At 36.3% G+C, this 23,284-nt stretch overlaps 2 protein-coding genes across 2 annotated transcripts; one reads left to right on the top strand and one right to left on the bottom strand.

Moving 5' to 3' along the window:
* The first annotated feature begins 95 nt into the window (after positions 1–95).
* LOC132553409 (ARL14 effector protein-like) lies at positions 96–10,207 on the top strand. Its single transcript, XM_060217655.1, has 3 exons — positions 96–248; positions 7,001–7,122; positions 9,108–10,207. Exons 1-3 carry the CDS (start codon positions 96–98, stop codon positions 9,349–9,351), a joined length of 519 nt encoding a protein of 172 aa, XP_060073638.1. The 3' UTR covers positions 9,352–10,207.
* A 2,066-nt stretch (positions 10,208–12,273) lies between these two features.
* On the bottom strand, positions 12,274–14,379 carry LOC132553398 (spidroin-2-like). The gene is made up of 2 exons (XM_060217645.1): positions 14,298–14,379; positions 12,274–12,779 (listed from the first exon to the last, which is right to left on the bottom strand). The coding sequence occupies exons 1-2, from the start codon at positions 14,377–14,379 to the stop codon at positions 12,274–12,276; spliced, it is 588 nt and encodes a 195-aa protein (XP_060073628.1).
* Positions 14,380–23,284: the final 8,905 nt, after the last annotated feature.

The raw sequence follows: 23,284 nt of genomic DNA on the forward strand, positions 1-23,284 counted from the left end.
ACTCGATATCAACAGTACGCTTTGTGTGAGTTGTAGTGCAAACCAAGCATTTATAAAACTCAGATTACAGCATCAATTCAGAGGGCGCTTTTAAAATGGAGGAACGACGCTCCGACCGACAAAGGAGCTGCAAGAACAAATCAAAGTCTAACGGTAACGACAAAAAGCCACCACAAGAAACACAGCCAGTTGTAGTCGAAGAGGACAATGCAAATTCTAACGATGGGACCGGTAGTGACGATGGAAATGTAAGTTTGCACATAGGTTTGAAAACAATAAAAGCTAACAAGACTTGTTAGTTTCATACACATAGTGCGATATGAAGTGATGACTATGTACAGTAGTCCGAAAAGCACTGGCTATTAGCCCGCGATTTTATTTTTGTATTTGTCTGGTCTCGAGCGGGTAGATAGTCGACCCGACAAAGACAAAATAAGATGTCAATCATTCGGAGTATGTTCAGCGTACAGTTAATATAAGCTCACACTCTAACACTGTAAGAAGAAAAAACAAGCACTTAGCTCTCAGATGAAAAACAGTATATCTATATGTCACTTACATACTGAAAGGATAAAGAAACGCAGGGTAATATTTATTCCGATATTTTGAAAATGCGTTCTCCGAATAAAGTGAAACTTTGTGGATTGAGTAATTAGGTCATATTACACCTTGTCACATACTTGCCAACTTTTTGAAATTCTCATGGGGGAGAAAAGTATGTGAACGACATTTTCAACTCGGTCGCTCAGTTTCGCGTTATCAGGAATAACCACATCATCATGAATTTGCATAATCCAGTACTGTTTTATCCTGCAATAAGCCCATGCCATGTAATAAGCCATTCATGTCTTTTTCAGAGATTTCAAAATTCACTGCCCTACATAAACTATCCCTGCATTCTGCAACAAGCTCACCCCCACATATTGTTCAATATTACCAAACACTGGCTTCCTGGGCTTATTGCAGGGTAAATACAGTAAACGTTCCAATCAAAGCATTTGAGATCACTCCAGTATAGACCTACAGAAATAACAACATTTGATGTTTTAGCTATTTGTTTCATTTAACAAATTTGATCAATTCTTCTACAACAGAATTGAGAAATTAATGTGATTTATTTGCATCAAATGTTGTTTCTTTCTGATGGAAAATTTAAAATAACCAGACAAGTGCAATTGGTTTTTAAGTTTTTAATAATCAAATCTTGCATTGATATTGGATGCTTTTTTGTAGAAATAAATTATATCAAAATAGAGATCTCACTCTGACTCTGAACACAATTCCATAAAGAAAAAAAACCAATCACAACAACTACACAATATAATCTTGCATCCAAACCATCAGAAACATGTCACTAATATAAATAATTTAATTTCATCACATAAAAACTCGGTCTGATCTCTGAAGATAGAGGGGGAACATGACAGTTCCTTATTGTAGCTAATACATGCAGACTTCGCGGTCGCTAAAGTCGTTGTCGATGGCTTATAGTTGTAGCAGTCCTCATCCCTCTTCAGCTTGCAGGTCAGTAAAGCTGACAAAGTTGACTGGTCTAAAAGTGATAGTTGGTCTGTTTGTACCTTCCGTAGCACTGAAAACACTCGTTCACAGTCAGCGTTGCTGTTCGGCAGGGTACACAATGATGTGGCCAGTTTGTACAAAATGGGGAATCGCATGGACCTGGTTACTGCAGTCTTACAGCTGGCAATCCCTCCCCAGAAACTGTCTACAGGTGTTTTCCCATCCTCCCACTTTGGCAAGTCAGCATCCGGGCATAACTGAAATTCTCTATATTCCTCCTCAAGGGTGCCAAGTTGACCATCCTGAATGACAGAAGGAAATCTCTTCCCTATCTCCACAACATTTGCTGGATTTACATGATCCCGTGAGGAAGGCACAATAAACTGAAGTTTGTTGATGACTGGGTCATGAAATGGGAATTTCTTCACCATCTTGTCCACAGCTGCTATGTAAAATCTCCTCACACTGCTGAAGAACCTTGCTGTGACTCCTTGAGTGTCTTCATCATGCTCACTTAGGTAAGCCCGAGTGCAAAGTCCAACAGCTAGGTATGGATCTTTCAGATGAACAGTGGTGTCTCTGTAAGGTACGGCTGTCACATCCTCTGCTTCCCTTATCGTCTTCGCCAAGACAAACTTTCCAGGCAGCTTCCTCAAGAGTTGTTGCATCTCCTTCCCCAGGTATGGAAGATGAGTGTCATCTGCCTGGAACATGGTGTTGAATTCCACAAGGAAGGGGAGAATAAATTGCAGGAAATGGAAGTAGAGCAACATCTCAGGGTTAGACAACAGGTCAGCACATCTCTTGACACGTCCAGGCTTCTCCACATCTTCGTGAGATAAGAAGTACAACTTCAGGGCTGGCCAATGATGGAGAGTTCGCTCAACTGCTCTCTGAAGACTAAGCCATCTGGTTGAACAGTGCTTGAGGATCTTGGCTGGCTCAATATTAAGGAAGTCCAGGAATTCCTTATATTCTTCTTTGCGCTTGGCACTATGATGAAAGTGGTAGAAGATGTCGATCAGAAGGTCCTCAACAGGCAATGGTATGGTTTTAACAGCTGCCACAGTACACAAATTGGTCAAATGGCACACACATCCCAAGTCAAATATATCTGGTTGCACCTCCCGAATGCGACTGATGACGGAGTTATGACGTCCTGTCATCACACTGCAGTTGTCTGACATGAAGCTGATGCAGTTTCTCCATGGTATGTCGTAATCCGTCAGGACCTGGTTGAGGTGATGGAAGATGTTCTGTCCAGTTCCAATGTTACATATCGGCAGGGCAAGAAACTTTGTTGTGGCAAGTTTGTCGAAGTATCGCACAAGAATGGCTAAACTCTTCTCACCGTTGTGGTCATTGCTTTCATCACAGCTCAGTGAAAATGGATGGCTCTGGCAGTGCTCCACAACCTCTTCTTTCAAGACCGGGGCAAGTGACCTCTTGATAATCTGTGTTGTCTTGGTCCTTCCACAATGAAACTTCTGTGCAATTTTACTGTCTGGAAACATCTGCTTACATAGCTTTGTGAAGTGGTCAGCGGTGTTGAAGGACAGGTTGTGTTCACAGATGAAGTTGGCAAAGAGGCATTCAGCAGTGATAACAGCTTGATCATCAGTCTGTTTTGTGAAGAAGGATGGCAAACTTTTGGAGGTATTCTCTGCCTTTTCATTGGACTTGTGCATTGCTGTTGTTGCGTGCTTTTTGACATCATTCTTCCCTCCATGGCTGACACTAAAATTTCTTCTGCATACCTGGATAAAAATTAAAAAAATATTGTCTAGTCAATTATTATTAATTGTATAAATTATTTTTTATTGATTTTTTTTTTCTCAAATCTTTAACATAATTCACAAAACCGTGTATTGACAAATCTAAAAATTTCAATACCGTCTGTCACAGAAATAAATGAAAGAAAAATATAAGTGTCTTTCTGTGGTAATAAAGAAGGTAATCTTGGCCTTTTTGCTTACATTCTTATATAATCTCTGATTTCACATAAGATCTCGTTATTTAAACGTAGGCTGTAGAATAATTTTAACGATGCATTCGCAGAACAAAATGCAGAAAACAATATAAGAAAACATCGTCTACTTAACGACTTTATCGCCTATGTATGGTCGACTTTTAACGTAAAATCAATTTAATCCAAGCATACAAGCCTAAACGTAAACAAATATCGCATTACAGTATGAACTCTCCACTTTGACCGTACGTGCGAGGTCGGAGCAGGACAGGTGAATCAAGCGATCTTACCTTACAAAAAGCATTTGTCTGGCTTGTCGACCCATGGAAATTCTTGTTCCCACGATAATTGGTACTTGGTGTCATATTTTCCACGTTTAGGGCTGGGTTTTGGTGGAGAAAGGACCATGATAAATTTCCAAGTTCTCAAAATGGCGGAAGCGTGGGTGAAGCCAAACTCGTGAAGAAACGATCAGTCTGTTTTCTGATTGGTTAAAAATCGTATGACGTCATCAGGAACTCCAAGTCGATTCTTATTGGTTAGAATCGGGAGTTTTCTCAAAGAAGCGGGAGGGATTCCCCAAAATCGGGAGATATCGCTGTTTTAAGACTCACGATCGGGAGTCGGGAGACGGGGTGAAAAATCGGGAGGCTCCCGCCTAAATCGGGAGGGTTGGCAACTATGTTGTCATGTATCAAAAATTTAGTCACGGTACAGTGCGCAGCTCTGGTAAATGGAGGAAAGAAAAAACAAGAATCTCGTGCACCGTGTTGTTCTGGTCTCATGCAGCATTGGTCAAGTCACTCTTCGTTATCTTTATACAGACGAACTGCTTCCCTAGAATTAAATGAGAATTTGATTCGTTTTAAGAATGGCACGACTCACAGAAGTTCAGATGGGTCAGGCCATTCAAATGCTGATGCAAGGACAGCTGCAAAATCAGGTTGCTAGGCACTTTGGTGTTAATGTTTCCACCACAGAACGCCTTGTAAGAGGTCGTCGGGAAACTGGGCGATTGGCCGATCGACCAAGGTCAGGACGTCCGCACGTAACGTCACGATGTCAGGATGGCTATATTGTCGTCTCTCATGTGCGTAATTGGCGCCTTACTGCCATTGAGAGTGCACTTAATGTTCTTGGAAATCATGGGCGTCCTATAAGTTCAAAAACTCTAAGGAATCGATTACGAGAAGTTGGTGTAAGAGCATGTCGCCCCTACGTAGGTCTACACCTTACCCCTGCTCGACGCTCGTATGGCCTGGGTCACTGCACATGCTCCACGACGGTTTCCACTGAGGCAGTGAAGACAAGTTTTCTTCATGGACAAGTCTCGATTCTGTCTTTATCGATCTGACGGCTGTCAACGTGTCTACCGACGTTGTGGCGAACGTTTTATGGACGCTTGCGTTGTAGAGAGGGATAGGTTTGGGGGCGGTTAAGTAATGGTGTGGGGAGGAATCTCACACGGGTTAAAATCACAGTTGGTTGTTATTGATGGCAATTTAACAGCAGCTAAGTATAGAGATGAGATCCTCCAACCCCATGTTATCCCTTTCTTACAGCAGCATAATCTAACCCTTCAGCAGGATAATGCTAGGCCCCACGTAGCAAGGATTTGCCAAGTCTTTCTGGCCAACAACAATATTCAACCACTAGATTGACCGCCATATAGATTTGTCCCCGATTGAGCATCTTTGGGACCAGTTGGATAGACCGGTTCGAAAGCGCCAGCCACCCCCTGCTACTCGAGAGCAGTTGACCAGAGCTCTGATTGAAGATTGGGACAACATCCCCATAAGACGGATTAATGTTCTCATGAACTCTATGACCAGAAGAATAAGGGCCGTGACCACAGCAAACAGCGGACACACAAGATATTGATGACTAGTTCAATTTCAATTTCAAAATCCTATGGGTCCATTCAATTTAATCGTTAGTACCTCTAAACCAATTGTCAGATGCAAAATAAAGACTTTGGAAATTTTTAAGCTTTAATTTATCTGTAAGTATACAAAATTTCATTTTAAATGAAGCCCGATATCATACTTAATTTCTGGTTTAAAGTTCACCCTGCGTTTCTTTATCCTTTTAGTATATGTACTGTTTTATTTCCAGAAAGCTAAATGCCTGTACATGTGAACAAATAAGGCAGCTAATGCGACCAAAACAAAAATAAGATTTCAGATAGATGTAGTCGGAACCTTTCAGACTGGGTATCTCACATGCTTTACAAAAAGATGCTGATTAACTGCCATTAGTTATTTCTTTGTTAAAAGAGAACATGTATATCTTGATTGCATCCTTTGCAAAGTCTATATACTATAGCACACATGTATTATTTAAATTTATATTGTTGTATTATTTTTTCCACAGAATTTTTGTGCCACTATTATATATGTTAACGTTAATCTGATATCGACCTTGGGCCCAAATGAAAATCACACTATTTCCTATTTATATAAATATGTAATTTTATGATTTATTTGTACATAAGTATCTAAGTAGCCATACTGCGATTTTTACCTGAGGCTAAAGATGATCTGACAGACAAAACATGTTATTTGGAAGTTAAATTCAATTTTCCCATTTTATTATAGAGTTATCAGTTTTACCCTGTTAGGTCATTTGACCTGAAGGGTCAGGATGACTTATAGTCATAATTTTGTACATTGTTATGCATTGTCCGCAGTGTGTAAACTTTCCATTCAAATGACTTTTTCTCAATAACCAGAAGGCTCAGGATACTGATATTGGTCCTGTAGCATGATGGGATGAATGGTTACCAAGTTTGTTAATATGAATGACCTTGACCTACATTCAAGATCACAGGGATCAAATATGTCAAAATCTCTAAATGACTTCTTCTCAATGACCAAAAAGCCAATGGTCCTGTATAAAGAAAATGATTTCAAGTTTGCAGAAAATGTCTTTATGAACCATCCAATGTCTTCGATGTAAGCTGTAGTGTACTTGAGCAATTTATTTTAGGCCTATTTGGCCTCTTTCATATATAGGTTTTTATAGTCAGATGACTCTTAAGGCCTGTGGGCCTCTTGTTACAGAATGTTAATTAAGAGAACTTACAATGTATTATTATTGAGAAATACATTTCTACTTAATGGTTAGGATACAATTTATGTATGTATATACCTAGTAATGTTCTTCAATTATGAAAGATATTGACAATCCATTCAATAAATGAGGAAAACATATTCAGTTGTCAAAATCAGTTCAGTTTATCAGATCTGAAGTGCCTGGCATGATGGATATCATTTTGTTTACATAAATTTATTTTATTTACAATTCAAATTTATATGGTCCTGAACAAGATTTCTAAATTAAATTGTTCAAATTTATGCAAAAAGTGTAATATTCAAACTTTTAACTGAATTCTTTGATCAATGTTAGTTGTATGCTATATAAAATATGTATACAATATATGCTCATATAGAGTTAATGTTTCCCTTTCAGAGGTCAGAGGTTATTTGATATTTTGTTTTACTTGTGTAGACTGTGACAAAGCAGCTCCGTATGCTGACATTTGCTAATCCAGGGAAGTTTATGGATAACTTTGATCCTGAGAGAAGTGCCAGAGAAATGAGAAAAATGAACAGAAGGATATACAGAGAGAAGTAATAATTAATTACTTACTTTACATATTTTATGGTATCAACATACAATAAACTGTTACATTGTAGTAACATTTATACTGTGTGGTATGTGTACACTTGAATTGTGAAAATTCTTGCCAGTTTTCTAGATACAACAGCCTGTGAATGATTTGCTAAAAGTTAAATCTTCGCCATGTTCAAACTGGCCACCATGGCAGCTTTCATTAAATCTTGTTGTCACTTTATATTTCTTTTGTAAGGAAAACCCTATTTATGTATATGCAGTATATTACACACGGTTCGATTAATGATATCAATGTCATTTATTTTGATATTAGTCATTTAAATAAAGCATTTTGAGAAAGTTTGTCGCAAGATACTCCACTACAAATTATACAGCATATGTAGGTAAAAAGCTGCTGTTATAGTATGAAGCCTAACAAAATGATTCAGAGAATATCTATCATCAGCAGTACCTCGCGACCCTCGCCAGCCTCCAGTGGGGTCCCTCAAGGGAGTGTACTACAGTTCTGTTATCAAATAACACACCAAAAACTTTTTATACACATCATGCATACATTATCTGCACATTTGGGATAAATCCTCTGCTAGGTACAGTACCAAGTGCACAGTGTGTGATTTGGTAACAATGGTTGTTTAATATTTCAGATTGAAAATTAAATGGAAAACTTGTGAAGTTATGACTAAATAGGTTATTTTTAATTTGGCAGTTATTGAAATACAACTTGACCCTATAGCCTACTTTGATTAGTTTCCCTAGTTTATTAAGTTTTAAACCTCAGAGAATGGCGAGTGGTATGCCCAAGACAGCAAAAATGACCTGCATATATTGGTTCCAGTATATACTTGACAGGTCTTTGCCAGCTAGGTCTCAAGTGTAAGAAACACAACACTTACAATTGATATATAGTTTTTCTTTACAAAATGGTAAAAAATGATGAGAGTAATACAGAAGGAATGTAAATAAAAATTCTGGCAGTAGAAGATTTTAGATGATTGATTGCACAAAAGACATAACATTACATTCATTTTGTGTTTATACATATGATATATATCACTTTTGTCAATACACTGAGACTGGTACTGCATCGCCAGAACACTCAAGTTTGTTGATGAGACGATACTCGACAACAGGAGGCATCAACCAACCAACTAAGACTGGTCATTTGTGGCACTTTGAAAACCTCATAGATATCCATGTGTCAAGCTTATGAATATTGGGCTTAACTGGGAAATAAACTTAAGGGATATTCAGCACAAGTTAGGATATCATGGTATGCTTTTGAAGAAAACTGTACAAAATTATCTACTTAATATGTTCTTATGGAAATTGTACACCTCAATTTACTATACAAATAAACATCTGAAATTTTATATATTTTGACACTAACGATAGTTAAAAAAGTCATTAGAATGAGTTCTTAAAAGGTACAGTGTGGCCAGAACTTTTGCAGCTTGGACAGAATAACTCTTTAAGTGTACTCTTATATACACAATGTATTTAGAAAATAAATAAAGCCTATTCCACACTTATCCATAAGTCTATTCTAAATTTATTTGTTAATAACCATGAAAGAACCACACGTCTGTGGATAGAACTGCAATCATGCACACAGATGTGTGATAGCAGGTAGTCTTCCATGTACACATGGTTCATACATCAATCATACTACACAGGCATTGCACATTGTGTAGGACCTGTTTTTCTCAAATTTGAGCTGAGATTACATTCTTGGGACACAAAATTATTTCACTTAACTATATATACCTATACCCAAGATCTGCGAAATGTTCAACATAAAAATCTCGGTCATAAAACAATGTCATATAACAAAAACAAGTTGGGCACAGCACTAGTTTTGTAAGCAACTCACTTTGTAAGGTTTATAGATTTGTTTTTTATTTCACTGTAATTACCTAATGAACTCTATACGAATCAGCGAGTTCATTAAACTTCATAAATTCACTCCATCTTTCTTTCACAGTATCCGTAAGAACCAGCTGTATGATGAGACAGGAGTCCTGTTGGACAACAGTCTGGATCTCTGTGACTGTTTAGATATGGAATGTGAAGGTTGTCACTTTCCTTGTCCCAAGTGTGGCTCCGAGAAATGTGGTACAGAATGTCGTTGCTGTCGCAAATGGTTCTACGAACATGTGGAGGTGGAAGGCACTAATCTGACACTAAAGTGGCCTATACAAACACAGACTTCTACGTCAACAAGCTAGCTGTTGTGTGTTTACTTATCAAAATATGTCTACTGGTTGTCTGTTTACATATAAAGTATTACTTGACCAAATGCAAAATCGTATTTGGTCAAATAACTTCTACAAATTAACAAATTAGCTCTCTGGGCTGCTGAGGTGAATCAGAATGATTGCTAAATCTTTCAAAATTCTAAAAGTGTTGATCAACAAGTCTGTTAACTGGTGCACTAGGAGAAGAAATGTGATCGGGAAGCCTATTGGCCAATATTGGATCTTAAAATCTTTTCCCATCATTTCTCTGTACTGATGCCAAGTCTTGGACGTGTTGAATATTTATGCAGTTACTTTTCCTCTTTCATCATATTCAAAATATTAATTTTTTCAGGTTTATTAGAATGTTTTCAAATGTTTGGGACCAAAAACTTAAGTGATGACTTACCAGTGTTTCTAACATCACGCCTTGTTAATTGTGATCTTGCACATACATAATGTGTTAATTGTTATGTGTAATTTGATATTCATACTGAATTATTGCATTTCTCAGTAAACTATTTTCAAGTATGAATTATCGAGTACATGTCTGGATTATGTAAAATTGTTCAGATATTCTGAATGTATTTAATGTAATATTTAAGGTAAGTTATTAAATTGGTGACAATCTGAATTATTCTCACTTTCTACAAAGGACCGAATCTAACTTCAGATTGCTGTAACACCTTTATAAATCTTGCGTAATACAGTATAGGTGAGACAATTCTGAATAACAATTAGATCTAAAGACATGCTGCTTTTAGAACTACAGAATTAGTGTCTAGTCTAATATGTTGATGAATGCTCCACACGATATATATGATCCAATACAAAAGCTGTTTCGAAATAAAAGTACTTCAATATTGTTTACCCAGATTTTGTTTCAATTTACACATTTACGAAAGTCATGACTCATTTTATTATGGATAGCAGATTAAATTCACTCTCTTCTTTTTTGCGTTGGCTATGGTTGTTTAATTGAGTGTTTTACTGGGGTCTAGGTTTTCTAAGTGTCAATGTGTTGTTGTTCCAGAAAGTGTTACTTTAATGGGGTTTAGGGTTTAAATGTCATTGGCTATTGTTGTTCCAGAAAGGGCTACTTTGATGGGGTCTAGGTTTTGTAAGTGTCATTGTGTGTCACTGACTGTTGTTGTTCCAGAAAGGGCTACTTTTTTGTAAGTGTCATTGTGTGTCACTGACTGTTGTTGTTCCAGAAAGGGCTACTTTGATGGGGTCTAAGTTATCAAAGTGTCATTGTGTGTCACTGACTGTTGTTGTTCCAGAAAGGGCTACTTTAACAGGGTCTAGGTTTTGTAAGTGTCATTGTGTGTCACTGACTGTTGTTGTTCCAGAAAGGGCTACTTTGATGGGGTCTAAGTTCTCTAAGTGTCATTGTGTGTCACTGACTGCTGTTGTTCTAGAGAGTGTTGCTTTAATGGGGTTTAGTTGTCGCTTGCTGGTTTTGTTTCAGGGTTTCTTTAATGGGGTCTAAATTTTCTAAGTGACAGTGCGTAAATAACTTTCCGTTTGAAGGAATATTTCTTAGATTGAGTATAGGTTCTCGAAGGGTTAGGATGACACAGAGTCATTGTGTTTTGTCCGTTGTCATGCTCTGTTTGTCGTCCGCTATGCATAAACCTTCCCTTCAAATGACTTCTTCTCACTCATTGACCAAAAATGCCCTAGGCACTGATATGAGGCATGTATTATGCTGTGATGAAGGGCTAAGTTTGTTCAAAGGAATTACCTTGTCCCACTAAAAGGCCCTAGGTGCTGATGTCTGTCCCTAGCTTTATTCTTAAATGACGTTGACTCACTTTAAAGGTGAAAGGGGTCAAATGTGTTAAAATCTTCAAACAACTTCTTTTCAATAACCAAAAAGCCCAGGGTGCTTATATTTGGGTATGTAGCAGGCTATGATGAAGGACTACCAAATATGTTCAACTGAAGGACCTTCATCCACATTCAAGACCATGGGGATCAAATTGATGAATTCTTTAAACAACTGTTTTTTCAATACCAAAAAGGTCCAGGCTATTACAAAAAGACATTTATTTCAATGATTGACCTTGACACCTTTTCAAGGTCAGGGGTAGAAAAAGTGTTGAGAACTTAATAATTTTTTCTTCCAAAAAGCAATAGGCTCAGGGTCATGGTATGAGTGACATAGCATGTATGAGGAATAGGATTTTAGGTTTGGAAAAGTTGATTTGATGAAACAATAAAGATAGCAGGTGGTAGACACGCTGGTGAACTTGAGTCCCCAAGGTTTGCTGAAACCTGCATGTCATGATTTAATTCATTGGAAGTGACACTGATCAGAATAAACACATGTACTTGACGCTTCTTTGGGTCTGTATAATATATAGTTCTTTGAAGTCTGATGACTGTTAAGGCCTTTGTGTGTGTTTTTTTTTTGACAAACTTAAATTCAAAACAGATCAATCATCAAACTTGGATTGGAAGAATTGATGTATTTTTTGTCATTATTCACCCAACACAGGATATAATTTTAGTTGTAATTGGGTTGTAGAATGATAGCAGTTAAAATAAATGGAAAAAATGTTTATTGTTGGGAGTTTAACAATTCTAAAGAATGGTACAAACGTGCCTGTTGAGACTTGTTTTATTTTCCAAGGAAACATACACTATGCAACAAGTAGTAGAATGTATCATTTATTTATATGAAAAAAACCCAAATATAGCTGGATACAGTAGAGAAAAAAGAGTAAAACCTTAAACTTTAGGAAGCCACTCTTGACTCTTTATATAAGAACATGACTACATGTACTTCAAGACAACTTATTACCCATTCATTGAACACATAAGCTTGAATTCCATTTGATGTAAATATGTCCACTAAATATACATGTAATCATGATCTTTGATTTTAATATGCAGTTTTCATGTTCATTATGGTGGCACGAAAGCGTTTCCAAATCGGAAAAGACTTGAGAACACCCGTCCAATGGATTTGAAAAATGATGGTTTTGGAGGTATAATTCGTGGCATCGGTGTAGGACGGGAATTTGCCCCAGACCAGGCCTGATATATATTGGTACTCATTGGGTATGGGCCTTGCTGGTAAAGACTTTGGGGAGAAAAACGCCCAAGAGAACCTTGTCCTGGTGAATATGGTCCTTGTCCATTAGGCACATGCTGAAATGGTACAGGTCCAGGTCCCATGCCATTAGGGCCTTGCTGAAAAGGCATCGATGACGGGCCCATTCCATTAGGGCCTTGTTGAAAAGGCCCAGGTCCAGGTCCCATGCCATTAGGGCCTTGTTGAAAAGGCCTCGATGAGGGGCCCATTCCATTAGGGCCTTGTTGAAAAGGCCCAACTCCAGGGCCCATCATGTTGGGAAGATTTTGATTGAAGCCTGGTCCCCTACCCATCAAATTGGCTCCTTGAGGCTTTTCTTCAAAAAAAGGGAAGATAACATTACATCCGGAATTCTACGAACTGAATCTAAAATTATTTTTCATGTTTGATGTTCTTGAAATCTATTTAATTGTCAACAAATTGTAAAATTGGCCCTGATAGTTTGGCGCCATTGATGGTAATGGATACAAACTTCTTTTTTATATACGATAGACTACATCGGCTCGGTCCAAAGTATGTACATTAGAACAACGTGGAACCAATTCCTGGTAGAACAAAGGAACGATGTCACGTACAAGAAAAATCTTTAAAATCAGTGCAAAGTATGAAGAAGGAACAGTTAACAAGGAGACTTTAAAAGTAATTAGACCGTATGTTCCTGAAACGTGGGCTTACTCACAGAAATGTAACGTTATAATAATAAGAACCAGGGAAGTCAAGGGGCATGAGTATTAACACACTAAAATGTTAAGCTCAAACAATATTTATTTATTATTCAACAATATATAAAATGCATGTATAGAGCGATATTGGCAATGCATTTTGTGTTTAGTAAAACAGCCATGTCATATTTTCAATAAACATGTGAAATAATGACTAAAATCGAACACCATACTTCATTAGGTGAACGTAGAAATAGTTATTGTCTTAATGTTTTGTCTAGGAAATTCCTCTCGTAAGTGCGGACATCTGGTACATATTTGAGAATTGGTTTGGCGTCGCTTCGAACGGTTAGTGGTGTAATTTCAACCCCTTTTGTAACGGTGACTATCACGCGGTGTCCGACTGACTTTTAATTGAAAGCAGCTTTTAGGATGTTGCATTTATGCTTGGATTCACGTCGCTAGAACAACTGATGTTGAGACGTTACCTGGTAACGGGGGGAGTCACGGAGACGGAAAACCTGTCAACCAACCAACCATGTTTGACCCTCGGTTCTCTATAATTTCGACTTGTATGATGGTTAGTATTTTCAAGTAAACGATCATTCTTGCATTACGTGGATTCTTATGAAATCAGCCGATATTGAAATTCATCGAATTCTTAGGCCAGCGCGCCTCAACCTTCTTTTCAACCAATTTCGTTTTTCCTCATTAAAGAATTTAAGTTCTTAACATCACTTTCATGTCCTAGAAGGACGAGACAGCAGTATGGTTCAGTCAAGTGAATTAAGAATTTGTATATTTTAGTACATATTTTAAATTGCCTCCGGCATCGCCGAGATACAGTTACGATACGAATCCACAAGTGTATTGACCTGAGCTTGCTTATTCAATATATTATAAGATGAAATCATGATAAGGGTATGGTGAATCTTGTATTATTTTAGTCTGGTCGACGTATTACGAACTAAAAGGATTTCGTTCGTGAAGATGTTTTTTAAGGCAACGGTGCATGGATATACATAATATATATAAAGAATCCCGGGACACTTACACGGGACAAACGTGTGAGAATGAAATAAAGAAACAGTCGCAAGATATGGAAAAAACATGGTTGAGATTAAATTATTATACAACGACACGTGCTGTGACAGAACCTAATTAGTACTTACTTTTAAAGAGGAATCCATTAGAAAGTGGCAGTAAAAATACCACAAGTAAGACTGCCGTTTTAAAGACCTGTTTTTCTGCCATGTTTGTCTTTCATGTATAGAACATCTGTGGTGTACATTACAGAGGAGTGCCAGGGCAATCACGTTTAAGATTAATCTGGGTAAGTGTCATCCATCACAGGCGGTTTAAGGGGCGTATACCGGGTATACAGGTGAGTAGAACTCAGCATTTCCTCATGAGCAATACACAAATATTTTTTTTATTTTTCATTTCCGTAAAGAAACAATGTGATATGATATCCATTTTCCTGGAAAGATGTTAATTAGAATCGATACAAGCAATCACACTATGGTTAGAGCAAATAAAACTCAGATGTGAAGAGTTTATGTACAAATTGTTACAATGGTCTTCCTGGTGACGTGTATTATCACTCATTCTCCTCAAACACCATCTCCTTATCACATATTATAAAAGCTATGGACCATTATACAAATACATATCTATAGTGACACTGTTACCAAGGGAAACAAATATTTTATACAGGTAGGTCATTAAAATGTTTTCCGAGTATAGAAGTCTTGACCAGATCCCTCTTATCAAAGGCATTATTTCATTACCATGGCAACCAAATGTCATCGAATATTTTGGGAAAAATTACTATGTAATTAACATAACTTTGTTGACAATGTTTTTAATGACGATAATGTCGTTCTGTATTTGTGCTGCGTTTGGACTTTGTCGATACTGTCGTTTTGAATGTCTGTTTTTTGGACTTTGTCGATACTGTCGTTTTGTATTTATGTGTTTGGACTTTGTAGACACTGTCGTTTTGAATGTCTGTTTTTTTTGGACTTTGTCGATACTGTCGTTTTGTATTTATGTGTTTGGACTTTGTCGATACTGCCGTTTTGAATGTCTGTTTTTTTGGACTTTGTCGATACTGTCGTTTTGAATGTCTGTTTTTTGGACTTTGTCGATACTGTCGTTTGGACTTTGTCGATACTGTCGTTCTGTATGTCTGTGTTTGGACTTTGTCGATACTGTCGTTCTGTATGTCTGTGTTTGGACTTTCGATACTGTCGTTTTGTATGTCTGTGTTTGTACTTTGTCGATACTGTCGTTTTGAATGTCCGTTTTTTGGACTTTGTCGATACTGTCGTTTTGTATTTATGTGTTTGGACTTTGTCGTAACTGTCGTTCTGTATGTCTGTGTTTGGACTTTGTCGATACTGTCGTTTTGTATGTATGTGTTTGGACTTTGTCGATACTGTCGTTCTGTATGTCTGTGTTTGGACTTTCGATACTGTCGTTTTGTATGTATGTGTTTGGACTTTGTCGATACTGTCGTTTTGTATGTCTGTTTTTTGGACTTTGTCGATACTGTCGTTCTGTATGTCTGTGTTTGGACTTTGTCGATACTGTCGTTCTGTATGTCTGTGTTTGGACTTTGTCGATACTGTCGTTTTGTATGTCTGTGTTTGGACTTTGTCGATACTGTCGTTCTGTATGTCTGTGTTTGGACTTTGTCGATACTGTCGTTTTGTATGTATGTGTTTGGACTTTGTCGATACTGTCGTTCTGTATGTATGTATTTGTACTTTGTCGATACTGTCGTTTTGTATGTATGTGTTTGTTTTTGACTTCACCGGTTCCTCATGAAGACTACTTTGTCCTTGCCTGTTTTCGTCTGATGTTCTTTTTAACTGAAAGGTTGTGTTGTTGTTTTTTTATATATAAATAATGTGGTATTTATGTATTTGTATATGTATATCAACTGATATATCACAGTGTTCCCTATAACTGACTTGGTATGATTGTATTCCCTATAACTGACATGGTATGACTGTGTTCTCAATAACTTACTTGATATGACTGTGGTCCCTATAACTGACTTGGTATGACTGTGTTCCCTATAACTGACTTGGTATGACTGTATTCCATATAATAGACTTAGTATGACTGTGTTCTCAATAACTTACTTGATATGACTGTGTTCCCTATAACTGACTTGGTATGACTGTGTTCCCTATAACTGACTTGGTATGACTGTATTCCATATAATAGACTTGATATGACTGTGTTCCCTATAACTGACTTGGTATGATTGTGTTCCCTATAATAGACTTGGTATGACTGTGTTCTTAATAACTGAATTGGTGTTACTGTGTTCCCTATAACTGACTTGGTATGCCTGTGTTCCCTATAACTGACTTGGTATGACTGTGTCCCCTATAACTAACTTTGTATGATTGTATTAGCTATAACTGACTTGGTATGATTGTATTAGCTATAACTAACTTTGTATGATTGTGTTCATTACAACTGACTTGGTATGACTTTGTCCCCTATAACTAACTTTGTATGATTGTGTTCCCTATAACTGACTTGGTATGACTGTATTCCCTATAACTGACTAGATATGACTGTATTCCATATAACTGACTTGGTATGAATGTGTTCCCTATAACTGACTTGGTATGACTGTGTCGACTATAACTAACTTTGTATGATTGTATTAACTATAACTGACTTAGTATGACTATATTCCCTATAACTGACTTGGTATGATTGTGTTCATTACAACTGACTTGGTATGACTTTGTCCCCTATAACTGACTTGGCATGATTGTGTTCCCTATAACTGACTTGATATGGCTGTGTTCCCTATAACTGACTTGGTATGATTGTGTTCCCTATAACTGACTTGATATGGCTGTGTTCCCTATACCTGACTTGATATGGCTGTGTTCCCTATAACTGACTTGGTATGACTGTGTTACCTATAACTGACTTGGTATGATTGTGTTCCCTATAACTGACTTTGTATGACTGTGTTCCCTATAACTGACTTGGTATGATTGTATTATCTATAACTGACTTTGTATGATTGTGTTCCCTATAACTGACTTGGTATGATTGTATTATCTATAACTGACTTTGTATGATTGTGTTCCCTATAATAGACTTGGTATGACTGTGTTCCCTATAACTGACCTGGTATGATTGTATAAGCTATAACTGACTTTGTATGATTGTGTTCCCTATAACTGACTTGGTATGATTGTGTTACCTATAACTGACTTGGTATGATTGTATTATCTATAACTGACTTTGTATAATTGTATTAGCTATAACTGACTAGATATGACTGTGTTCCCTAGAATAAACTTGGTATGATTGTCTCCCCTATAACTGAATTAGTATGAATGTGTTCCCTATAACTGACTTGGTATGATTGTATAAGCTATAACTGACTTGGTATGATTACATCAGCTATAACTGACTAGATATGACTGTGTTCCCTATAACTGACTTGGTATGACTGTATTCCCTATAACTGACTTGGTATGACTGTGTTCTCTATAACTGACTTTGTATCAATGTGTTCCCTATAACTGACTTGATATGATTGTGTCCCCTATAACTGACTTGGTATGATTGTGTTCCCTATAACTGACTTGGTATGACTGTGTTTCCTATAACTGACTTAGTATGACTGTGTTTCCTATAACTGACTAAGTATGACTGTAATCCCTATAACTGACTTGGTATGACTGTATTATCTATAACTGACTTGGTATGACTGTATTCCCTATAACTGACTTGATATGGCTGTGTTCCCTATAACTGACTCGGTATGAATGTGTTCCCTATAACTGACTTGGTATGACTGTGTTCGCTATTAATTACATGGTAAAACAATGGATGATTTAGAAACTCACTATAATTTCAGACAAAAAACACGAACGTCATAATTTCTAACTATTTTTATTATAAATCCTCACTTCTTTAAGGTGTTAAGATCGGCACTTTTTAGGATGAGTTCATCTTTCAGGAAAATTTCACCCTTTCTTTCCACCAAAGAAACTGCCGAAACTGAAGAATCGGCTGAAAAATCCCTTGGTTAAGTTATCGAAAAAGGTGGACGATTCTGTCTGTGGAGCAGAGGTTGTCGTCTCTTTATCTGCAATAAAGAAGCCTATGATTTTTATATCTGTTTGGCAAAATTAATTTAACATATAGTTAGTTCATATTTTCAAATTGTAACTGACATTGCTCAAGTGACCATTACGGCGTCACATTAAAAATACTATTTACCTACTTTGTAGTTCCGCAACCTTTGTAAATCATCGTGTCTACTTGTTACCCTTAACAGGATCGATGTCCATGCAACTGGTTCAATATGTCATGAAATTATAACTCATATAAGATTCTATTTATTATGTAATTTAGATACATCTGCAAACTTTTGTAAAAATTTCATTAGACAGTAAAATCGAAAGCCAATTTAATTCTTTATCTATATCCACAGTGCTAGTTATTACCCGTGCGTAACAAAGATGTCATTGTTATAGTATCAATTGTGTTATTGACTCACGTGTAATAAAATCTAGCGGAGCTGTGATTGGTTAAGGGTATCTTTCGTATGTGATAAGCAGAAACTAACATTTGTTTCCATTTAAATATGAATAAAACTCGTCACGATTTTTTTCTTCTATTTCACCCTGCAAGGAATTTCAATTGTAACATCAGGATATCACACAGAGAAATATAGCAAAAAGCAAAAAGGTCTGACCCTGTCTCTTTTAAAGTGTGAGGCAAAACATTTCGAAGATTGTAAACATATTCAGTTTTGAACACCACATCTAATCCACAGACATTGTATAAACATATTCCATTATTTTACTAAGAATGTGCAAACATTGCACAGCATTTAACATTCTACATAAGGAATATGTGACGCATTAATGTTTGGGTTGTTAATAAGTAACCAGAACCTTGAAACGTACCTACGTAGTAAAAATGTAACGAGGAATTTTCTGTCTAAAGACGTGCTGCTATGGAAAAATAAAATATCTTATATGACCTTAATTAAGAGGATCGGCGTTCGAATCAGGTCATCTCTGGAATTAGTTGCGAGGACGTCAAACCACAATGAAACGGTATCATTAATCGTTGATTATACATGACTGTGTAAAAAGATAAGATAATGAAATTAAAACTGGTCTCCTTCTAATGATAAAAAAATATAATGTCAACTCACCTTTTGAGAACCAAAACCCTGATGCTACTTGAACCAGTAACGCCATCAGTACCAGGCCAAACAAAAGGAATCTGGCAGATGTCATGGCTGTTGTTACAATAGTAGACGTATGAAGACGTTGTGACAAGGTTGTTGGTTAATTCGATATGAACGCTTCCGCACCAGGAAGGTTCGTATGATCATCAGTATTAGTCAGTTCCTTATTCCAACCATCTATCATTCTGTGGTTAATGTTCAAAACATGTGACTATGTCGCAAATATTGTAAACATTCGTGTACACATAAGTCACGTGATGTACCTTGCTGTATTGAACACAAGGAGTGGATCTATATTGCAACAGCAAAACTATTGCAAGAGACTTCTGTATTTATAATACATCACGGGTTTGACTCGTCGTCTACTATTTCACGAAGTGGATGCTATGTTTATTGGTACACTTGTAGAAATGTTTTAATGAATATTTAATGAAATATTTGAAACGTTATTTAATGTAGCGTTTAAGCCTCATCAATTTCGATAAAAGATAAAATTAGATAAGAAGTGAAATCAAACTCTGATAGATAATTCTATATCAGACGAAAAAAATATCGGAGAATGGGTTCTTTGACCACAGAAAGATTCTACATGAAATAAGAATATTATTATATGGCCATCTTACAATGGACTTTTGGGGGATTTGTTGTCGGGCACGAATACTTTGTCTAGTTAACTCGGAATTCATCTGTGAATATGACTAGCGAATATGACTAAAGGTGAAATGAAGTGAATATTGGATAGTTTTGCTGTAGCAACCAAGACATTAAACTGGATACGATCATAATTGTCAATATTTATTATAAGAATCAATTCAAAACGCAAACTATTTTTTGTTTTCGTTTTAGATTATATATTTTGCAGCCCTCCGAAGAACGTTTCCGAATACTTTATACAATGTCTGTGGTATTCAAATCTCGATTTTATTTTTCTCAACAGATCGGTTAATATATATATATAATATACATAGAAATTTACACATTTTAACGAAATTTCTTGCACTGGTACAAATGTTTTAGTCCTCCTATTAGCTTCAAATGCTAAGTGGTCCCATGCATCTTGGACTGTCTTAGCTTTCAACACTGTTTCCTATTCTATTTCTTCCAACCAACTCACTTCTCATTCCTTCATAGTTAGCCCACCTGATCCGAGCACCCAATCAGCTTATTCCACACTGGAGCATCCTTCCGTCAACTTTTTCTACCATTCGCTACTAGTCATGAACGAATGAACATATTTTGACCGAATTTGTTCCGAAGTATCCTTTGGGAAGCAGATTAAAATTAGTATAAATGGTGAGTCTCGGTCTCCTTAAAGCCTGAAGAGTGGGCCAAGTAGGGGAAACCGAGTAAAGTCTTTAAATTCCTATTCCTACTCTAGGAATCATTAGACTTTGCCTATACTTGGTCTGATGCATTCTTTGGTGTGGGGAATTCATTTTGTATAAACAGTGGGTCTCGGCCCCCAATCCCAAGAAGATAAATATAGCAAATAATATAAGATATTATTTCTCCTTTAGGAATTATTGAATTTTGTCAAAATTGGTCTGAAGTATCCTTCGGTGAAGAGGGAATCAATTTTGTGTATCGTGTGGGTCTGAGGGAATCAATTTTGTGTATCGTGTGGGTCTCGGCTCCCTTGGGGCGGGAGGGGTGGTGCCCAATTGTGGAAATAGAACAAATTCTTTATAACCCTCTTCCTCCTCGTGTAGGAATAACTGGATTTTGCCGAAATTTGATCTGATGCATTCTTTGGTGAAAGGGATTTAATTTTTGTAACGAGTTCAGATTTTATTGGTACTCTCAGACATACAAAGTATGTTACAAGAGGTCAGGTTACAACAAAAACATTCATGGCATGGCGGTACACAGTTACATACATAATGATATTTTAGCTACGTAGATTCAATAGATTATCAAGCTTTTCTAGAAATTTACTGAGATTTGATAAAACTTTAACATTACATACAGAAAAAAGTCCATGCATTTTTGTAATACTAGGATAAGTAGAATAGTAATGTGGAATAAATTGATCTCTTATTCTCTTCACTGATTCATGATCGCATCTAAAAAGATAGTGGTATTCATCGCCAATTTCATTTGAGCAAAGATTACAAACTCTGTTCTCCTTCGGTATTCCGATCCATCTTCCTGTTTCTATAGGTGAACGCATATTTGAAGTTCTAAATTTAACGATAATTTGTCTTTCTCTAGGTTTAAGTCTCGAAAGATATTTTTTCTAATTCAAAATTACTTTTCATTATACAATAGGTATTTCCTCGAGAGGAATTAATTACATCACTGAACCATTTTTGTATGAACTGGTCTTGTAGTCTTTGCTTAATGACAAGTTTTAAATAATTTCTATTAAATGTACATATTTTCTGGAAGTCCCAGATAAAGTTTAAACCAGTTCTATAAAAATATTTTGAACATTTTTCAACCACTCGAAATCCATATTGCCATTTATATGTAGATTGTACATTAAGTTATACATGATACTTGACAAGTTATTACAGATAATTAATTTATACCAAAACATAATAACTCTGCTTTTAGCTTCAATAAGTAAAGGGAATCTCCCCAATTCACCATAAATCATAAAAGTTGGTGTACTGCTTCTAATACCTAAAATACGTTTGCAGAATTGTAAATGAAGTTTTTCAATGACACTTAAATTTTCAAAACCCCAAACTTCCACTGAATACAAAAGTATAGGCAACACAAGTGAGTCTAAAATCTTCAACTGAATGTCTACTGGAAGCTGAATATTTCTTATTTTCTTATAAACAGCAAACATTGCTTTTTTAGACTGTTCCATTAATTTACATTTAGCTTTAAAGTAACTTCCGTTGTAATTAATTAAAACACCCAAATAAGGAAATTCATCAAGAATTTCAATTTCTTCATTACACAATGTAAAGTGGAAGGCTGTACGACCTTTTCTCTTTGCAAATATAACAATTTTGGTTTTGTTAGTATTAACATTAAGCTTCCAGGTATTACAATATACTTCAAAAGTATTAAGAGCAGATTGAAGTCCTTCCGCTGTTTCAGACATAATAATAGTGTCGTCTGCATACAGAAGAATAAACAATTTTAAATACATTTCAATGTTTTCACCCAAAGTTTCTATTGTTTGAAGACAATTAACATTATTTTCTGCAAGAAAATCTTCCAGATCATTAAGATAAATTGAGAATAAAATGCTGATAAATTTTTCCCCTTGTTTTACCCCGATATCACAATTGAACAATTCATTTCCATTTTTGACACAAGATTTGGTATTTTCATACAAGTTAAATATTACTCTGAACATCTTCCCGGTTATATTACTCTTTTGAACTTTTCTCCATAGACCAAGTCTCCAAACTGAATCAAAAGCTTTTCTGAAATCTATGAATGAACAGAATAATTTCTTTCCCAGTGAAAAATAAATAGAAGTTAATGCATGTAGAATAAAAATGTTGTCAGTGGTGGAATGATTTTTCCTGAAGCCAGCCTGGGAGTAGGTAATTAGATTAATTTCATCAGCCAACTTGTTTAGTCTGCTATTGCATATTGATGTAAAAACTTTTCCTAGACATGAAACAAGACTTATAGCTCTATAATTGTCTAAGTCAGATGGACCTCCTTTACGTTTATAAATGGGTTTAATAACCCCTATCTTCCAAGAGTCGGGTATACAACCGGTATTAAATATAATATTAAACAACTTACAGTACAAAGGTTTAAACAGTTCAACAGTGGATTTTAAATATTCATTCAGAATTCCGTCAAAACTTGAAGCTTTATTACACTTCAAACATAAAATGGATTCTCTAATTTCACATTCAGTAATATTTCCATTCAACAAATGATCAAATCTACCATCCCCATCTATAATCACATCGTCAAACATCTCGTCAG

This window comes from Ylistrum balloti, unplaced genomic scaffold (genome assembly GCF_031769215.1).
Source record: "Ylistrum balloti isolate Yb309-2 unplaced genomic scaffold, AGI_CSIRO_Ybal_v1 Utg370324, whole genome shotgun sequence".
Lineage (NCBI taxonomy): Eukaryota > Metazoa > Mollusca > Bivalvia > Pectinida > Pectinidae > Ylistrum > Ylistrum balloti.